The 18,246-nt window shown below is 49.9% G+C and overlaps 1 protein-coding gene across 1 annotated transcript in view; it reads left to right on the forward strand.

Moving 5' to 3' along the window:
* The window catches only part of loxhd1a (lipoxygenase homology PLAT domains 1a), a 332,608-nt gene that overhangs the window by 308,979 nt on the left and 5,383 nt on the right, over positions 1-18,246 (forward strand). The window contains exon 44 of the mRNA XM_072497474.1: positions 2,715-2,885. Within this exon, the coding sequence (XP_072353575.1) occupies positions 2,715-2,885 (171 nt within the window). The remainder of the gene's footprint in view (positions 1-2,714; positions 2,886-18,246) is intronic.

Genomic DNA, 18,246 nt, shown 5'->3' on the forward strand with positions numbered 1-18,246 from the left:
TACGTTAATGCTGTGAATGCGATGAAAAATTTTCTCATTGATTTCTCTCCTTTGTTTCTTCACTATTTTGGCTTTCTTGTTACTCTCTATGTCAGGAAAGTAGGAACAAAATATGGGTGAGACTTTCCGAGACCCTGTGCTGACATAATGGCCTGGCATGAATCTGGCAATTTATTGTAAAATCATGAAGCATTTACCCTGACTCTTGGATGGGAAAATAGGAGGCTGTGAATATGCAAATTTCTGATAATTGTTCTACTGTGTAAAAGACCAGGGTCGTCATTCTCCGAACCCCCGCCGGGTCGGAGAATGGCCGTTGGCCGCCGTGAATCCCGCCCCTGCCCCCGCCGAAGTCTCCGGTACCGGAGATTGGGCGGGGGCGGGAATCGGGCCGCGCCGGTTGGCGGGAACCCCCGCTCAATTCTCCGGCCCGGATGGGCCAAAGTCCCGCCCAGAAATTGCCTGTCCCGCCGGCGTAAATCAAAGCTGGTATTTACCGGCGGGACCAGGCGGCGTGGGCGGGCTCCGGGGTCGTGGGGGGGGCGCGGGGTGATCTGACCCCGGGGGGTGCCCCCACGGTGGCCTGGCCCGCGATCGGGGCCCACCGATCCGCGGGCGGGCCTGTGCCGTGGGGGCACTCTTTCCCTTCCGCCTCCGCCACGGTCTCCACCATGGCGGAGGCGGAAGTGACTCTCCCCACTGCGCATGCGCGGGAAACTGTCGGCGGCCGCTGACGCTCCTGCGCATGCGCCGCATTTCCGCGCCAGCTGGCGGGGCAACAAACGCCATTTCCGCCAGCTGGCGGGGCGGAAATCCCTCCGGCGTCGGCCTAGCCCCTCAATGTTGGGGCTCGGCCCCCAAAGATGCGGAGCATTCCGCACCTTTGGGCCGGCGCGATGCCCATCTGATTGGCGCCGTTTTTGGCGCCAGTCGGCGGACATCGCGCCGTTGAGGGAGAATTTCGCCCCAGGTTGTGGCATAAATCGTTGAAAATTTACCTCAATAAATTTAGATCAGTGAAAAGTCAACCCAAGAGAGATATTGAAAAGAACGTCTTTACTCAAAGGATGATATTTTGCCTGAAAGAATTTTGATAGTAAGAGAATTAGTGGTCTTCAAAATGTAGTGGTTTCTCTAAAGTGCGAGCTAAGCTACCAGTGGATTCTTTGGCGTTTATTTGTCCTTGAGTTTTCTAATTTCTTATTCCCCACATGACAGGTAGGGAGTTTAATTGATGTCCATACTGTTATTATGAGGAAGGACTTGAGCTCTACTTAGGTCCACTTCTCCCAACATTGGGAAAGTGAATATCCAACCATTGGCCTTGGTTGGAGCTGAACATCCACATCCCATAATGCCTATCCATGTCACAGGGTGATGAAGCCATTGTCCTCCATTGAACGTGACTTGAATCTCTTTGTTTTTGGGGTTTAACAATCCCTTAGTAAGAGAAACATTCAGTGGCATCAGAGCTGTGCGCTTATTGGTAGCTCTCGGCAATGTATTTGAATTTCTAGCTGTAATCCTGTGCACACTGGGGCTATTTTCCCACTCATGTTACCACTGTTTCAAGTGGATGCCATGAGGGAGGTGCCAGTGAGGGAGCAGTGATAACTTTCCTGAGGGGCCACCTCCTCCCTCTCTACTACCTCAACCTCCATCTCCTAGTCCCCTTCATTGAGTAAAATTACTGAGGGAACTTCAAGGTGCTTCATTGTATCTTCTGATGCTATAGCCAGGTCCACTCTGCAGCATTACTCAAATTCCTCCTTTATCGTGGTGGCCTCCCTTTGGATTTACACACTTAATAAGCCCGTGCCCTCCGTCACCCCCAAACCAAGTCACTGCTACTGTTCTTGACCATGGAGAACCGTGGGATGACTCACCTCTGCTTTCCCCTGATTCCTGTCATTGAATCCCTTCATTCCTCTCAACAGAGATCATAGAATTTACAGTGCAGAAGGAGGCCATTCGGCCAATCATGTCTGCACCGGCCCTTGGAAAGAGCAGCCTACTTAACCCCACGCCTCCACCCTATCCCCGTAACCCAGTAACCCCATCTAACCTAACTTTTTTGTGGACACTAAGGGCAATTTGTCATGGCCAATCCATCTAACCTGCACATCTTTGGGCTGTGGGAGGAAACCGGAGCACCCGGAGGAAACCCATGCACACACGGGGAGAGCATGCAGACTCCACACAGACAATAGCCCAAGCCGGGAATCGAACCTGAGACCCTGGAGCTATGAAGCAACTGTGCCAACCACTGTGCATACCGTGCTGCCCCAGATGAAGAACATACTTCACATGATAAAGAGTGTTTCTCACCAGACACATTTTGCTTTTGCAACAATGGAATTGTGTCAGATATAGACTGCTATCAGCCCAGTATGTATAATATTTGCTTCATAATAAAGAACAACCGTTCCAATATATAATTATAGTCTCCCATGTTTCCTTAAATCAGACCTACTTTAGAGCTCAATGGATCCAATTCCCTCCCACAACCTCTCCCATACCCTTGACCTGTGGAGAGAACCAGAGGATAGAAGAAAGGTTCTCCATTTCCCAGTTTTATATTCCCAGAGTCTTCCTCACTGAGATCTGAGCTTCTCCAGATACATACAGCAAGGATGAAAATGACAAGGCGAGAAAATGCTAATCAGCCAGTGCTGCTTTATCTATTAAAAATCCAAATATTATCTGCCCTACAGGACCGGGAGCTGGCTGGCACTTAGATTACATTGAAGTAAAGGATGAAGCCATGGAGGAAACCTTCCGATTCCCCTGTGACCGCTGGCTCGCCAAGAGTGAGGACGACGGACAGATCATTCGTGAACTCCCCTGCGCCAATAATGACATCTTGGACCTTTCAGACCGCACACGTACGTTTGAGTTATGAACATCCATATTTAAGAGCTTTTTAGATACAATAAAATGATGCAACACCTATAACCAGCATCATTGCATTTGGTTTAGCACACTGGGCAAAATAGCTGGCTTTTAAAGCAGACCAAGGCACGCCAGCAGCACGGTTCAATTCCCGTACCAGCCTCCCTGAACAGGCGCCGGAATATGACGACTAGGGGCTTTTCACAGTAACTTCGTTTGAAGCCTACTTGTGACAATAAGCGATTTTCATTTCATTTCATTTAATTTCACTGTTGAATTGCTGACTAGCCCTCACCCCTGTCTCTGTTGGATAAATGGACTGTCTCGTGACCAGAGGTTTCAGCTCAAACCCACCTGTGCTGGGTTGCTGTTGTGGTTTGTGAATCTGGTGGAATGGGTTTCAATCTGTCTCATTGCCTCCATCAAAGCTCACTTTTGACAGTTGGCCAATGTTAACAGCTCTGCTGCTAATGAATTGCATTTTGTACGGTGAGGCCTTTGAGATGGTACACGAGGAGCGAGGGCACCCTGCTCCCTCAGGCACAAGGAGCACCTGGGCAGGAAGGAATGCCCTCAAAGAAATTAAACAAAAGCATCCAATGTAAGTTGTAGTTACAGCAGTCATTTGTAAGCATGGACCGAGATATTCTTTTGGCAGCGGTGTTCTGGCAAGGAAAAGACTTCCATCCACCTCTCCAACACTGGGGCAACCCTACACCAGTTTGCTGGGTCAGGAATATTTACAGATGAAGACTCCCATTGGTGTAAGGAGCTTACCAATGCTTGGTCACAGTACACTGGCAATGGTGTACCAGGACTGGAGTACAGCTCCAGGAGAAACAACTGTGTGTTTAAAGAGGCAGAACAGCCTCAAAGATTGATGGTGTTACAGGTGTGAGGCCTACACAGTTAAATCATTAAATCTTCTGCCAGGGAGAAGAGTGGCAGAGGTGGTGTAGGTGCCACTCGGAGGCCTTTGGAGGACCTCAGCATCATTACCGTTGCTTACTGGGACCTACTGCTACTTTCCAGATGGCATAGCAGCCCAGGTAGCAGCAATAACATGAATGGACAAGGGGGATATCTGCCAAGGACCCAGGCCACACACTCCCTGCCTCAATTTGGATGGTCTTACTAGCGACCAACAGCATGGTTTTATACGAGGGAGGTCATGTCGCACTAATTTAATTGAGTTTTTTGAGGAGGTGACAAAAATGATTGATGAGGGAAGGGCTGTGGATGTTGTCTACATGGACATTAGTAAAGCATTTGATAAGGCCCCTCATGGCAGGTGTAAAAGATTAAATACCATAGGGTCAGGGATGAACTAGCTGGATGGATTCAGAACTGGCTTGGCCATAGAAGACAGAGGGTAGCAGTGAAAGGGTGTTTTTTCCGAATGGAGGTCTGTAACTAGTGGTGTTCCGCAGGGATCAGTACTGGGACCTCTGCTCTTTGTAATATGTATAAATTACTTGGAAGAAAACGTAGCTGGGCTGATTAGCAAGTTTGTGGATGATACGAAGATTGCAGGAGTTGCGGATAGTGATGAAGATTGTCAGAGAATACAACAGGATATAGATAGGCTGCAAAATTGGGCAGAGAAATGGCAGATGGAATTTAACCCAGACAAATGTGAGGTGATGCAATTTGGTAGATCCAATTCAGGTGGGAGCTATAAAATAAATGGCAGAACCATCAGCAATACAGAAAGAGATCTGGGCGTGCAGGCCCACAGATCCTTAAAAGTGGCAGCACAGGTGGAAATGGTGATAAAGAAAGCATATGGCATGCTTGCCTTCATAGGACGGGGTGTCGAGTATAAAAGCTCGCAAATTATGTTACAGTTATACAGAACATTTGTTTGGCCACATTTAGAATACTGTGTCCAATTCTGGTCACCACACTACCAGAACGACGTGAAGGCTTTGGAGAGAGTACAGAAAAGGTTTACCAGGATGTTGCCTGTATGGAGGGTATTAGCTATGAGGAGAGATGGAATAAACTGTGATTGTTCTCCCTAGAAAGACAAAGGCTGAGGAGTAACCTGCTAGAAGTTTATAAAATTATGAGGGTATAGATAGGGTGAACAGTTGGAGGCTTTTTCCCAGGGCGGAAACGACAATTACAAGGGGGCACAACTTCAAGGTGAGGGGGAGAAAGGTTCAGTGAAGACGTGTGGGGGAAGTTTTTTGCACAGAGGGTGGTGGTGGCCTGGAAGTGACTTACCTGGATAGGTACATTAACAGACGGGGTATAGAAGGATACAGGCGTTTGGTCTAGATAGGACACATGATCGGCACAGTCTTGGAGGGCCGAAGGGCATGTTCCTGTGCTGTATTGTTCTTTGTTCTTTTTGACTGATAAGGCAGACAGGGAGAGAGCAGGCATGGGAGCTGCTGATGGGAGCAGAGGCAGGGTGAGTTTGGAAAGAGAGTAGATCATACCACAGATTTTCCCTCATTTGGTGAGACTATTTTATCCAATTTCAGGTGGGATCTTGAACAAAAGTCCAGCCCTGTATTTTTAAATGAACTAGTGAGTTCAGGGACGCGATCTATAGGCTTCACCGCACCTGATCCGAGACGCATCAAGGCCGGTAAATCTCACGTGAAGCCAGCCTCGTCACGCTTTGCGAGATCTCACAAGGTGTCGCGACCTGGATTCCGTCCATTGAAGTCGAGATTCAGATATGCATATTCAAGTGAGCAGTTAGTCTCACGTGAATATGTCTACGCTACACCGAATCTACCCTGCACTCGGGATCGAACAGCCTCGCCTCGGAGACCCTGAAAAATGGTGCCCCATCTCTTCCTGAACTGGCGAGCCGAGACTCAATAAATTGATAGAGTTTTTCGAGGAGGTCACAAAGATGATTGATGCAGGTAGGGCAGTGGATGTTGTCTATATGGACTTCAGTAAGGCTTTTGTCAAGGTCCCTCATGGCAGACTAGTACAAAAGGTGCAGTCACACGGGATCAGAGGTGAGCTGGCAAGATGGATACAGAACTGGCTAGGTCATAGAAGGCAGAGAGTAGCAATGGAAGAGTGCTTTTCTGATTGGAGGGCTGTGACAAGTGGTGTTCTGCAGGGTTCAATGCTGGGACCTTTGGTGTTCGTCGTATATATAAATGATTTAAAGGAAAATGTAACTGGGCAGCACAGTAGCACAAGTGGATAGCGCTGTGGCTTCACAGCGCCAGGGTCCCAGGTTCGATTCCCCGCTGGGTCACTGTCTGTGCAGAGTCTGCACGTTCCCCCCGTGTCTGTGTGGGTTTCCTCCAAGTGCTCCGGTTTCCTCCCACAGTCCAAAGACGTGCAGGTTAGGCGGATTGGCCATGATAAATTGCCCTCAGTGACCAAAAAGGTTAGGAGGGGTTATTGGGTTATGGGGATAGGGTGGAAGTGAGGGGTTAAGTGGGTCGGTGCAGACTCGATGGGCTGAATGGCCTCCTTCTGCACTGTATGTTCTATGTTGTTATGACTGATTAGTAAGTTTGTGGACGACACAAAGGTTGGTGGAATTGCAGATAGCGATGAGGATTGTCAGATGATACAGCAGGATTTAGATTGTTTGGAGACTTAGAACATAGAACATACAGTGCAGAAAGAGGCTATTTGGCCCATCTGGTCTGCACCGACCCACTTAACCCCTCACTTCCACCCTATCCCCGTAACCCAATAACCCCTCCTAACCTTTTTGGTCACAATGGGCAATTTATCATGGCCAATCCACCTAACCTGCACGTCTTTGGACTGTGGGAGGAAACCGGAGCACCCGGAGGAAACCCACGCAGACACGGGGAGAACGTGCAGACTCCGCACAGACAGTGACCCAGCGGGGAATTGAACCTGGGACCCTGGCGCTGTGAAGCGACAGTGCTATCCACTTGTGCTACCATGCTGCCCCGTACTTGGGCGGAGAGATGGCAGATGGAGTTTAATCCAGACAAATGTGAGGAATGCATTTTGGAAGGTCTAATACAGGTAGGGAATATACAGTGAATGGTAGAACTTTCAAGAGTATTGACAGTCAGAGAGATCTAGGTGTACAGTCGATTTCGGCGGCGTGAGAGCAGCTGGTTAGTCAGTTTCAGCGGGAGCATTGCGGAAGGAGGTTGCTGGGAGGTAAGTCAACCTTTAAAAGCACTTCTCTTTGCAGGGGCAGGCCAGTCGATTTCGGCGGCGTGAGAGCAGCTGGTTAGTCAGTTTCAGCGGGAGCATTGCGGAAGGAGGTTGCTGGGAGGTAAGTCAACCTTTAAAAGCACTTCTCTTTGCAGGGGCAGGCCAGTCGATTTCGGCGGCGTGAGAGCAGCTGGTTAGTCAATTTCAGCGGGAGCATTGCGGAAGGAGGTTGCTGGGAGGTAAGTCAACCTTTAAAAGCACTTCTCTTTGCAGGGGCAGGCCAGTCGATTTCGACGGGAGAACAGCTGGTGAGTGGTGAGTCAGTTTCAGCAGGAGCTGAGAATTTTTCTTTTTTTTTTTTAAATTAGTTTTTTAGGCGGGATCAGGAAGTCGACCCGCGGACGTCTGGGAAGACCCTCACCAATAAATTCTGGTGGAGAGGAAACCTGAGACACTACATGTGTAGTGTCTCCCACCCGCCCTCCTCCTCTAACCTAATAATAAAACCCATTGGTCTGAGGTAAGTACCATATTTTTATTATATTATTATTATTTTTTATAAAAATTTAATTTAGTTGTTAGCCAGATATTGGTAGAAAGTTAGAGGAATGGCAGGGAAGGGAGTGCAATGTTCCTCCTGCAGGATGTTTGAGGTGAGGGATGCAGTTAGTGTCCCTGCTGATTTTACCTGCAGGAAGTGCTGCCATCTCCAGCTCCTCCAAGACCGAGTTAGGGAACTGGAGCTGGAGTTGGAAGAACTTCGGATCATTCGGGAGGCAGAAGGGGTCATAGATAGCAGCTTCAGGGAATTAGTTACACCAAAGATTGGAGATAGGTGGGTAACTGTAAGAGGGACTGGGAAAAAACAGTCAGTGCAGGGATCCCCTGCGGTCGTTCCCCTGAGAAACAAGTATACCGCTTTGGATACTTGTGGGGGGGACGACTTACCAGGGGTAAGCCATGGGGTACGGGCCTCTGGCACGGAGTCTGTCCCTGTTGCTCAGAAGGGAAGGGGGGAGAGGAGCAGAGCATTAGTAATTGGGGACTCTATAGTCAGGGGCACAGATAGGAGATTTTGTGGGAGCGTGAGAGACTCACGTTTGGTATGTTGCCTCCCAGGTGCAAGGGTACGTGATGTCTCGGATCGTGTTTTCCGGGTCCTTAGGGGGAGGGGGAGCAGCCCCAAGTCGTGGTCCACATTGGCACCAACGACATAGGTAGGAAAGGGGACAAGGATGTCAGGCAGGCTTTCAGGGAGCTAGGATGGAAGCTCAGAACTAGAACAAACAGAGTTGTTATCTCTGGGTTGTTGCCCGTGCCACGTGATAGTGAGATTAGGAATAGGGAGAGAGAGCATTTAAACACGTGGCTACAGGGATGGTGCAGGCGGGAGGGTTTCAGATTTTTGGATAACTGGGGCTCTTTCTGGGGAAGGTGGGACCTCTACAGACAGGATGGTCTACATCTGAACCTGAGGGGCACAAATATCCTGGGGGGGAGATTTGTTAGTGCTCTTTGGGGGGGTTTAAACTAATGCAGCAGGGGCATGGGAACCTGGATTGTAGTTTTAGGGTAAGGGAGAATGAGAGTATAGAGGTCAGGAGCACAGATTTGACGTCGCAGGAGGGGGCCAGCGTTCAGGTAGGTGGTTTGAAGTGTGTCTACTTCAATGCCAGGAGTATACGAAACAAGGTAGGGGAACTGGCAGCGTGGGTTGGTACCTGGGACTTCGATGTTGTGGCCATTTCGGAGACATGGATAGAGCAGGGACAGGAATGGATGTTGCAGGTTCCGGGGTTTAGGTGTTTTAGTAAGCTCAGAGAAGGAGGCAAAAGAGGGGGAGGTGTGGCGCTGCTAGTCAAGAGCAGTATTACGGTGGCGGAGAGGATGCGAGATGGGGACTCTTCTTCCGAGGTAGTATTGGCTGAAGTTAGAAACAGGAAAGGAGAGGTCACCCTGTTGGGAGTTTTTTTATAGGCCTCCTAATAGTTCTAGGGATGTAGAGGAAAGGATGGCGAAGATGATTCTGGATATGAGCGAAAGTAACAGGGTAGTTATTATGGGAGACTTTAACTTTCCAAATATTGACTGGAAAATATATAGTTCGAGTACAATAGATGGGTCGTTTTTTGTACAGTGTGTGCAGGAGGGTTTCCTGAAACAATATGTTGACAGGCCAACAAGAGGCGAGGCCACGTTGGATTTGGTTTTGGGTAATGAACCAGGCCAGGTGTTGGATTTGGAGGTAGGAGAGCACTTTGGGGACAGTGACCACAATTCGGTGACGTTTACGTTAATGATGGAAAGGGATAAGTATACACCGCAGGGCAAGAGTTATAGCTGGGGGAAGGGCAATTATGATGCCATTAGACGTGACTTGGGGGGGATAAGGTGGAGAAGTAGGCTGCAAGTGTTGGGCACACTGGATAAGTGGGGCTTGTTCAAGGATCAGCTACTGCGTGTTCTTGATAAGTATGTACCGGTCAGACAGGGAGGAAGGCGTCGAGCGAGGGAACCGTGGTTTACCAGGCAAGTGGAATCTCTTGTTAAGAGGAAGAAGAAGGCCTATGTGAAGATGAAGTGTGAAGTTTCGGTTGGGGCGATGGATAGTTACAAGGTAGCGAGGAAGGATCTAAAGAGAGAGCTAAGACGAGCAAGGAGGGGACATGAGAAGTATTTGGCAGGAAGGATCAAGGAAAACCCAAAAGCTTTCTATAGGTATGTCAGGAATAAGCGAATGACTAGGGAAAGAGTAGGACCAGTCAAGGACAGGGATGGGAAATTGTGTGTGGAGTCTGAAGAGATAGGCGAGATACTAAATGAATATTTTTCGTCAGTATTCACTCAGGAAAAAGATAATGTTGTGGAGGAGAATGCTGAGCCCCAGGCTAATAGAATAGATGGCATTGAGGTACGTAGGGAAGAGGTGTTGGCAATTCTGGACAGGCTGAAAATAGATAAGTCCCCGGGGCCTGATGGGATTTATCCTAGGATTCTATGGGAGGCCAGGGAAGAGATTGCTGGACCTTTGGCTTTGATTTTTATGTCATCATTGGCTACAGGAATAGTGCCAGAGGACTGGAGGACAGCAAATGTGGTCCCTTTGTTCAAAAAGGGGAGCAGAGACAACCCCGGCAACTATAGACCGGTGAGCCTCACGTCTGTAGTGGGTAAAGTCTTGGAGGGGATTATAAGGGACAAGATTTATAATCATCTAGATAGGAATAATATGATCAGGGATAGTCAGCATGGCTTTGTGAAGGGTAGGTCATGCCTCACAAACCTTATTGAGTTCTTTGAGAAGGTGACTGAACAGGTAGACGAGGGTAGAGCAGTTGATGTGGTGTATATGGATTTCAGCAAAGCGTTTGATAAGGTTCCCCACGGTAGGCTATTGCAAAAAATACGGAGGCTGGGGATTGAGGGTGATTTAGAGATGTGGATCAGAAATTGGCTAGCTGAAAGAAGACAGAGGGTGGTGGTTGATGGGAAATGTTCAGAATGGAGTACAGTCACAAGTGGAGTACCACAAGGATCTGTTCTGGGGCCGTTGCTGTTTGTCATTTTTATCAATGACCGAGAGGAAGGCGCAGAAGGGTGGGTGAGTAAATTTGCAGACGATACTAAAGTCGGTGGTGTTGTCGATAGTGTGGAAGGATGTAGCAGGTTACAGAGGGATATAGATAAGCTGCAGAGCTGGGCTGAGAGGTGGCAAATGGAGTTTAATGTAGAGAAGTGTGAGGTGATTCACTTTGGAAGGAATAACAGGAATGCGGAATATTTGGCTAATGGTAAAGTTCTTGAAAGTGTGGCTGAGCAGAGGGATCTAGGTGTCCATGTACATAGATCCCTGAAAGTTGCCACCCAGGTTGATAGGGTTGTGAAGAAGGCCTATGGAGTGTTGGCCTTTATTGGTAGAGGGATTGAGTTCCGGAGTCGGGAGGTCATGTTGCAGCTGTACAGAACTCTGGTCCGGCCGCATTTGGAGTATTGCGTACAGTTCTGGTCACCGCATTATAGGAAGGACGTGGAGGCTTTGGAGCGGGTGCAGAGGAGATTTACCAGGATGTTGCCTGGTATGGAGGGAAAATCTTATGAGGAAAGGCTGACGGACTTGAGGTTGTTTTCGTTGGAGAGAAGAAGGTTAAGAGGAGACTTAATAGAGGCATACAAAATGATCAGGGGGTTGGATAGGGTGGACAGTGAGAGCCTTCTCCCGCGGATGGATATGGCTGGCACGAGGGGACATAACTTTAAACTGAGGGGTAATAGATATAGGACAGAGGTCAGAGGTAGGTTCTTTACGCAAAGAGTAGTGAGGCCGTGGAATGCCCTACCTGCTACAGTAGTGAACTCGCCAACATTGAGGGCATTTAAAAGTTTATTGGATAAACATATGGATGATAATGGCATAGTGTAGGTTAGATGGCTTTTGTTTCGGTGCAACATCGTGGGCCGAAGGGCCTGTACTGCGCTGTATTGTTCTATGTTCTATGTTCTACAGGTCCATAGGTCACTGAAAGGGGCAACACAGGTGGAGAAGGTAGTCAAGAAGGCATACGGCATCATAGATTATCATAGAATTTACAGTGCAGAAGGAGGCCATTCGGCCCATCGAGTCTGCACCGGATCTTGGAAAGAGCACCCTACCCAAGGTCAACACCTCTACCCTATCCCCGTAACCCCACCCAACACTAAGGGCAATTTTGGACACCAAGGGCAATTTATCATGGCCAATCCACCTAACCTGCGCATCTTTGGACTGTGGGAGGAAACCGCAGCACCCGGAGGAAACCCACGCACACACGGGGAGGATGTACAGACTCCGCACAGACAGTGACCCAAGCCGGAATGGAACCTGGGACCCTGGAACTGTGAAGCAATTGTGCTATCCACAATGCTAACTCATGCAAACACAAAGCAGGATATTTGTGCCCTCACTGAAACTTACATAAAGCATTAAAATCAAAGATAGATATTGAAAAGATGTCTTCAAAAGTCCATTTGATGTGGATATGTGCCAAGGTCAAAGAGCCTTTGTCAGGAACAGGGACATCCAGAAGGTCAAGATCGGAGCAATCCAATGACTCCACATCTCTTCAAACAGAGCCAGGCACCCTCCACTGTCCACTGTAGCCGAGCCGCCCAAGCGAAAAACTGCACTGCGCCACTGAAGAGGGACAGGGAGCCATCCCAGTGCATGCTTGCCTTCATTGGCTGGGGCATTGAGTATAAAAATTGGCAAGTCATGTTGCAGCTGTATAGAACCTTAGTTAGGCCACACCTGGAGTACAGTGTTCAATTCTGGTCGCCACACTACCAGAAGGATGTGGAGGCTTTAGAGAGGGTGCAGAAGAGATTTACCAGAATGTTGCCTGGTATGGAGGGCATTAGCTATGAGGCGAGGTTGAATAAACTCGGTTTGTTCTCACTGGAATGACGGAGATTGAGGGGCGACCTGATAGAGGTCTACAAAATTATGAGGGGCATAGACAGAGTGGATAGTCAAAGCCTTTTTCCCAGGGTAGAGGGGTCAATTACTAGGGGGCAAAGGTTTAAGGTGCAAGGGGCAAGGTTTAGAGTAGATGTACGAGGCAGGTTTTTTACACAGAGGGTAGTGGGTGCCTGGAACTCGCTACCGGAGGAGGTGGTGGAAGCAGGGACGATAGGGACATTTAAGGGGCATCTTGACAAATACATGAATAGGATGGGAATAGAGGGATACGGACCCAGGAAGTGTAGAAGATTTTAATTTAGACGGGCAGCATAGTCGGCGCAGGCTTGGAGGGCCGAAGGGCCTGTTCCTGTACTGTACTTTGCTTTGTTCTTTGTTCTTTGAAATGGGACTAAGTGCGGCCTCAGAGGGGCGTTCCTCACCAAGGCCCAAAAATGAAGCAGTGTCCCGTTTAATAGCGGGGTTGTTTTCGGCGTTCAGCACCCCAGATTTCTCTTAACCATAGAGCCCATTCATTAGCATCAAAATGTCTAATACAGGGACTTCCGGTTGCGGTGAGGATGAGCTAGCCGCACGTTTCGGCGGCTCCAGCTCCGACGGACCTTCGGGCTCTTTTAAGAGCCCCAACGGGGATTTTTTCGGCCGAGTAACCCGGTGTGGGGTGTGTGGGAAGGGAGTCCCCCCCGAATGACGGAAGAAAAAAACGGCGGCGGCGGCTGCAGCCCGAAGAATCTTCGACTATAAGGTCAGAGGGAGAGGAAAACAAAATGGCGGTGGAGAAATCGCAGGCTACATGGGGGCCTGAGCAGGACGAGGTTGTGAGACGGTGCGTGGACCTGCTGAAGAAGGAGGTACTGACCCCGATGCTACAGGCAATTGAGGGGCTTAAGGAGACTTTAAAGACCCAGGAGACTGAGCTTCGCGTGGTGGAGCAGAAGGTGTCAGGTATTGAGGACGAGGTCCTGGGCCTGGCGGTTCAGACTCAGACGCACGAGGCACTTCATAAAAAGTGTGCTGAAAGGATCGAGGCCCTTGAAAACGGAGCGCGAAGGAAGAACCTTAGGATACTAGGTCTCCCTGAGGGTGTGGAAGGAGTGGACTGTGGAGCGTACGCAAGTAAGATGCTGAGCTCACTGATGGGTGCTGAGGCCCCTGCGGGCCCCATGGAGGTGGAGTGGGCAGGTCGGATCCCGGCGAGAAGACCAAAAGCGGGAGAACCACCGAGGGCGATAATCGTGCGATTCTACCGCCTTAAGGACAGAGAAGAGGTCCTGAGATGGGCTAAAAAGGTGCGGAGTAGCAGATGGGAGAATGCGCTGATACGGATATACCAGGATTGGAGTGCGGAGGTGGCGAGAAGGAGGGCGAGCTTCAACCGAGCCAAAGAGGTTTTGCACAAAAAGGTGAAGTTTGGGATGCTGCAGCTGGCAAGACTATGGGTCACGCATCAGGAGAGACACTATTACTTCGAGACGGCGGAGGAAGCATGGACCTTTATTAAAGAAGAGAAACTGGACCGGAACTGAGGGACTGATGCTGCAGGGAATTGTTATTGTTATTGTTTTTGTTAATGTTATGGTGAAAGTTAATCGAGAAGTAAACAGGGAAGGGGGGAGACATTGGGGAAATGTGGGCGCCGGTGAGGGGGGAAAGACGGGACATAGTCGGAGAATGGGGAAGGGGAGGGGGAGGGGAAAGGGAGCTGCGCCATAAGAGGCGGGTCAGGTAAAGGGATGTTCCCGCGCCAGAAAGAATAAGGCGGGAAAACAGGCGCAAGGCGGATGGGAGTTCCCTCACACCGGGGGGGTCGAGGAGTGAGCAGGAGTAGCCGGGGTCAGTTGAAGTCAGCTGACCTACGGAAGTGATATGGGGGGAGCAATCAAGCTAGATAGGGATCTAGCGGGGGGGGGGGGGGGGGGGGGGACAACTGGGTTGCTGCTGCGGAAATCCAAAAGGGAATGGCTAAAGAGTGGGTGGTCGGGGACGGTGTGCGACGCTGGGGGAGCGAGCGGGAGCGCGGAGGCGGGATATGGGACTGGCCTAGAGAAGGTAATGGCTAGTCGACATGGGAGGGGGGCAGGTAGCACCCTAGTGAGGCTGATCACGTGGAACGTGAGAGGCCTGAATGGACCGATAAAAAGGGCCCGAGCGCTCGCGCATTTGAAAGGACTAAGGGCAGACGTGGCTTTGCTCCAAGAGACGCACCTAAAGGTGGCAGACCAAGTTAGGCTAAGGAAAGGATGGGTGGGACAGGTGTTCCACTCAGGACTGGACGCAAAGAACAGAGGGGTGGCCATTTTGGTGGGGAAACGGGTAGCATTTGAAGCAAAGAACATCATAGCAGATAGCGGAGGTAGATATGTAATGGTGAGTGGTAGGCTGGAGGGAATGGAGGTCGTGTTGGTTAATGTGTATGCCCCAAATTGGGACGATGCGGGATTCATGAGACGGATGCTGGGGCGTATACCGGACCTGGAAGCAGGAAAGTTGATTTTAGGAGGGGACTTCAATACGGTGCTGGACCCGGGGCTAGATAGATCCAGCTCAAGGACCGGAAGAAGGCCGGCAGCGGCCAAGGTACTTAAGGGGTTTATGGACCAAATGGGGGGAGTGGATCCATGGCGATTTCTTAGACCTAGGGCTAGGGAGTATTCCTTCTTCTCCCATGTCCATAAAGTGTACTCCCGGATAGATTTTTTGTTGTAGGAAGGTCGTTGATCTCTAGGGTGGAAGAAGCTGAATACTCAGCCATAGCGGTTTCGGATCATGCCCCACATTGGGTGGACCTGGAAGTAGGAGAGGACAGGGAGCAGAGAACACTCTGGCGATTAGATGTGGGACTGATGGCGGATGAGGGAGTGTGTGCAAGAGTGAGGGGGTGTATTGAGAGATACCTGGAGGTCAATGACGACGGCGAGGTCCCTGTGGGAGTGGTCTGGGAAGCACTAAAAGCGGTGGTCAGAGGAGAGCTGATCTCTATTGGGGCCCACAAAAGGAAAACAGAGGCCAAGGAAAGGGATAGATTACTAGGGGAAATTTTAAGGGTGGACAGGGAATTTGCAGAGACCCCGGAGGAGGAGCTGTACAGGGAGAGGAGACGACCCCAGACCGAGTTTGACCTTTTGACCACCAGAAAGGCGGAGGTACTGTGGAGGAAGGGACAGGGGAGGAGGTACGAATATGGGGAAAAGGCTAGTCGCCTGTTGGCGCACCAACTGCGAAAGAGGGCAGCAGCGAGGGAGATAGGAGGAATTAGGGATGAAAGGGGAGACACTGTGCGAAGGCCAGGACAGATAAATGAGGTGTTTAAGACCTTTTATGAGGAACTGTATAGGTCTCAACCCCCAGAGGGAGAGGAGGGGATGCGGCAGTTCCTGGACCAATTGAGGTTCCCGAAAGTGGAGGAGCAGGAGGTGGCAGGCCTGGGGGCGCCGATTGAGGTGGACGAGGTTATTAAGGGACTGGGAAGCATGCAAGCAGGGAAGGCTCCGGTGCCGGACGGGTTCCCGGTGGAATACTACAGAAAATATGTGGACTTGTTGGCCCCGTTGATGGCGAGGACGTTCAATGAGGCCAGGGAAGGGGGGACTCTACCCCCGACGATGTCGGAGGCGACGATATCGCTAATTTTGAAGAGAGACAAAGATCCGTTGCAGTGCGGGTCCTCTAGACCTATTTCACTATTGAACGTGGACGCCAAGTTGCTGGCAAAGGTACTGGCATCGAGGATAGAGGACTGTGTCCCGGGGGTGGTGCACGAAGACCAGACAGGGTTCGTAAAAGGGAGACAATTGAATGTTAACGTGCGACGCCTATTAGGGGTGATAATGATGCCCCCAGTGGAGGGGGAGGCAGAGATAGTGGCGGCAATGGACGCAGAGAAGGCATTTGATGGAGGAGGACTTCAAGAGGTGGGACATGCAGCCTTTATCGCTGGCGGGCAGGGTACAAGCAATTAAGATGATGGTCCTCCCGAGGTTCTTATTTGTATTTCAATGTCTCCCTATATTAATCACCAGGACCTTTTTTAATAAAATAGATAGGAGCATCACGAGCTTTGTGTGGGCAGGGAAAGCTCCGAGAGTAAGGAGGGGGTTCCTTCAGCTTAGTAGGGATAGAGGAGGACTACCGAACTTGGGAGATTATTATTGGGCCGCCAATGTGGCAATGATACGTAGATGGATGATGGAGGGTGAGGGAGCGGCGTGGAAAAGACTGGAGAGAAAGTCCTGTAAAGGGACGAGTCTAGAGGCGCTGGTGACGGCGCCGCTACCGCTCTCACCTAAAAAGTTTACCACGAACCCGGTGGTGGCGGCAACACTGAACATATGGGGACAGTGGAGGCGACAGAGAGGGGTGCGGAGAGCCCTGGTGGGGTCCCCAATCAGGAACAACCATAGGTTCGCCCCAGGAAGAATGGATGGAGGATTTCAGAGCTGGTACCAGTTGGGAATTAGGAAGGTGGGAGATTTATTCATAGATGGGACTTTTGCGAGCATTGGAGGAAAAGTATAAGTTACCCCGGGGAAATTTCTTGAGATATATGCAGGTGAGGGCGTTTACTAGACAACAAGTGAGGGAATTTCCGTTGCTCCCGACACAGGGGATACAGGACAGGGTGCTTTCAGGGGTGTGGGTCGGAGAGGGCAAGGTGTCAGAGATATACCGAGAGATGAGGGAAGAGGGGGAGGAGTCGGTGGGAGAACTAAAGGGAAAGTGGGAAGAAGAATTAGGGGAGGAGATAGAAGAGGGTATGTGGGCTGATGCCCGAAGCAGGGTAAACTCCTCCTCCTCATGCGCCAGGCTTAGCCTGATGCAATTTAAGGTGCTACATAGAGCACACATAACGGGGGCAAGATTGAGCAGGTTCTTTGGAGTGGAGAACAGATGTGGGAGGTGTGGCGGGAGCCCGGCAAACCACGCACATATGTTTTGGGCGTGCCCGGCACTGGAAGGACATTGGAAGGGAGTGACGGGAGTGATCTCGGAGGTGGTGAATGCCCGGGTCAAACCAAGCTGGGGGTTAGCTCTATTTGGAGTTGCGGAAGAGCCGGGAGTGCAGGAGGCAAACGAGGCCGATGTCGTGGCCTTTGCGTCCCTAGTAGCCCGGCGCAGGATCCTACTCATGTGGAAGGAGGCAAAACCCCCCGGACTGGAGGCCTGGGTAAACGATATGGCGGGGTTTATTAAACTGGAGCAGATAAAGTTTGCCCTGAGAGGATCGGCTCAAGGGTTCACCAGGCGGTGGCAGCCATTTCTCGACTACCTAAGGGAACGTTAGAGGGAAGACAGATGACCAGCAGCAGCAACCCAGGGGGAGGAGGGGGGAGTGGGGGGGGGGGGGGTTTAGTTTAGTATAGGTCAATAGATAATGGGGTTTTGTTACTTGTGTATTGTTAAAAATTTATATTTTGTTATCGTTCCGTTTGTTCTGTCAGAGGGAAAAATGTTGTTTAGAAAACATTTTCAATAAAATATATATATTTTTTTTTAAATGTCTAATACATTTTTAATGTTTTTTTTTAGAAAATATTTTATTGAAGGATTTGTAATTTTCACAGTTTAACACATTAACATTTCTTACATTTTTAATGTTAAGGAAGAGCTGACCAGGCAGTCATCTCTTTGCCAACACTGAAAGATCTTTTTTTAAATTAATCCTGCAATGGATACAGAAATAGATGGACACTTGGGATTAGAGCAAGTAGCCTTCTGACACTCGCCATCCAAGGTTCATAGGTGAATAACAGCTACTCGCCTGAAGTGCCCATAGA

Source organism: Scyliorhinus torazame, chromosome 3 (genome assembly GCF_047496885.1).
Source record: "Scyliorhinus torazame isolate Kashiwa2021f chromosome 3, sScyTor2.1, whole genome shotgun sequence".
Lineage (NCBI taxonomy): Eukaryota > Metazoa > Chordata > Chondrichthyes > Carcharhiniformes > Scyliorhinidae > Scyliorhinus > Scyliorhinus torazame.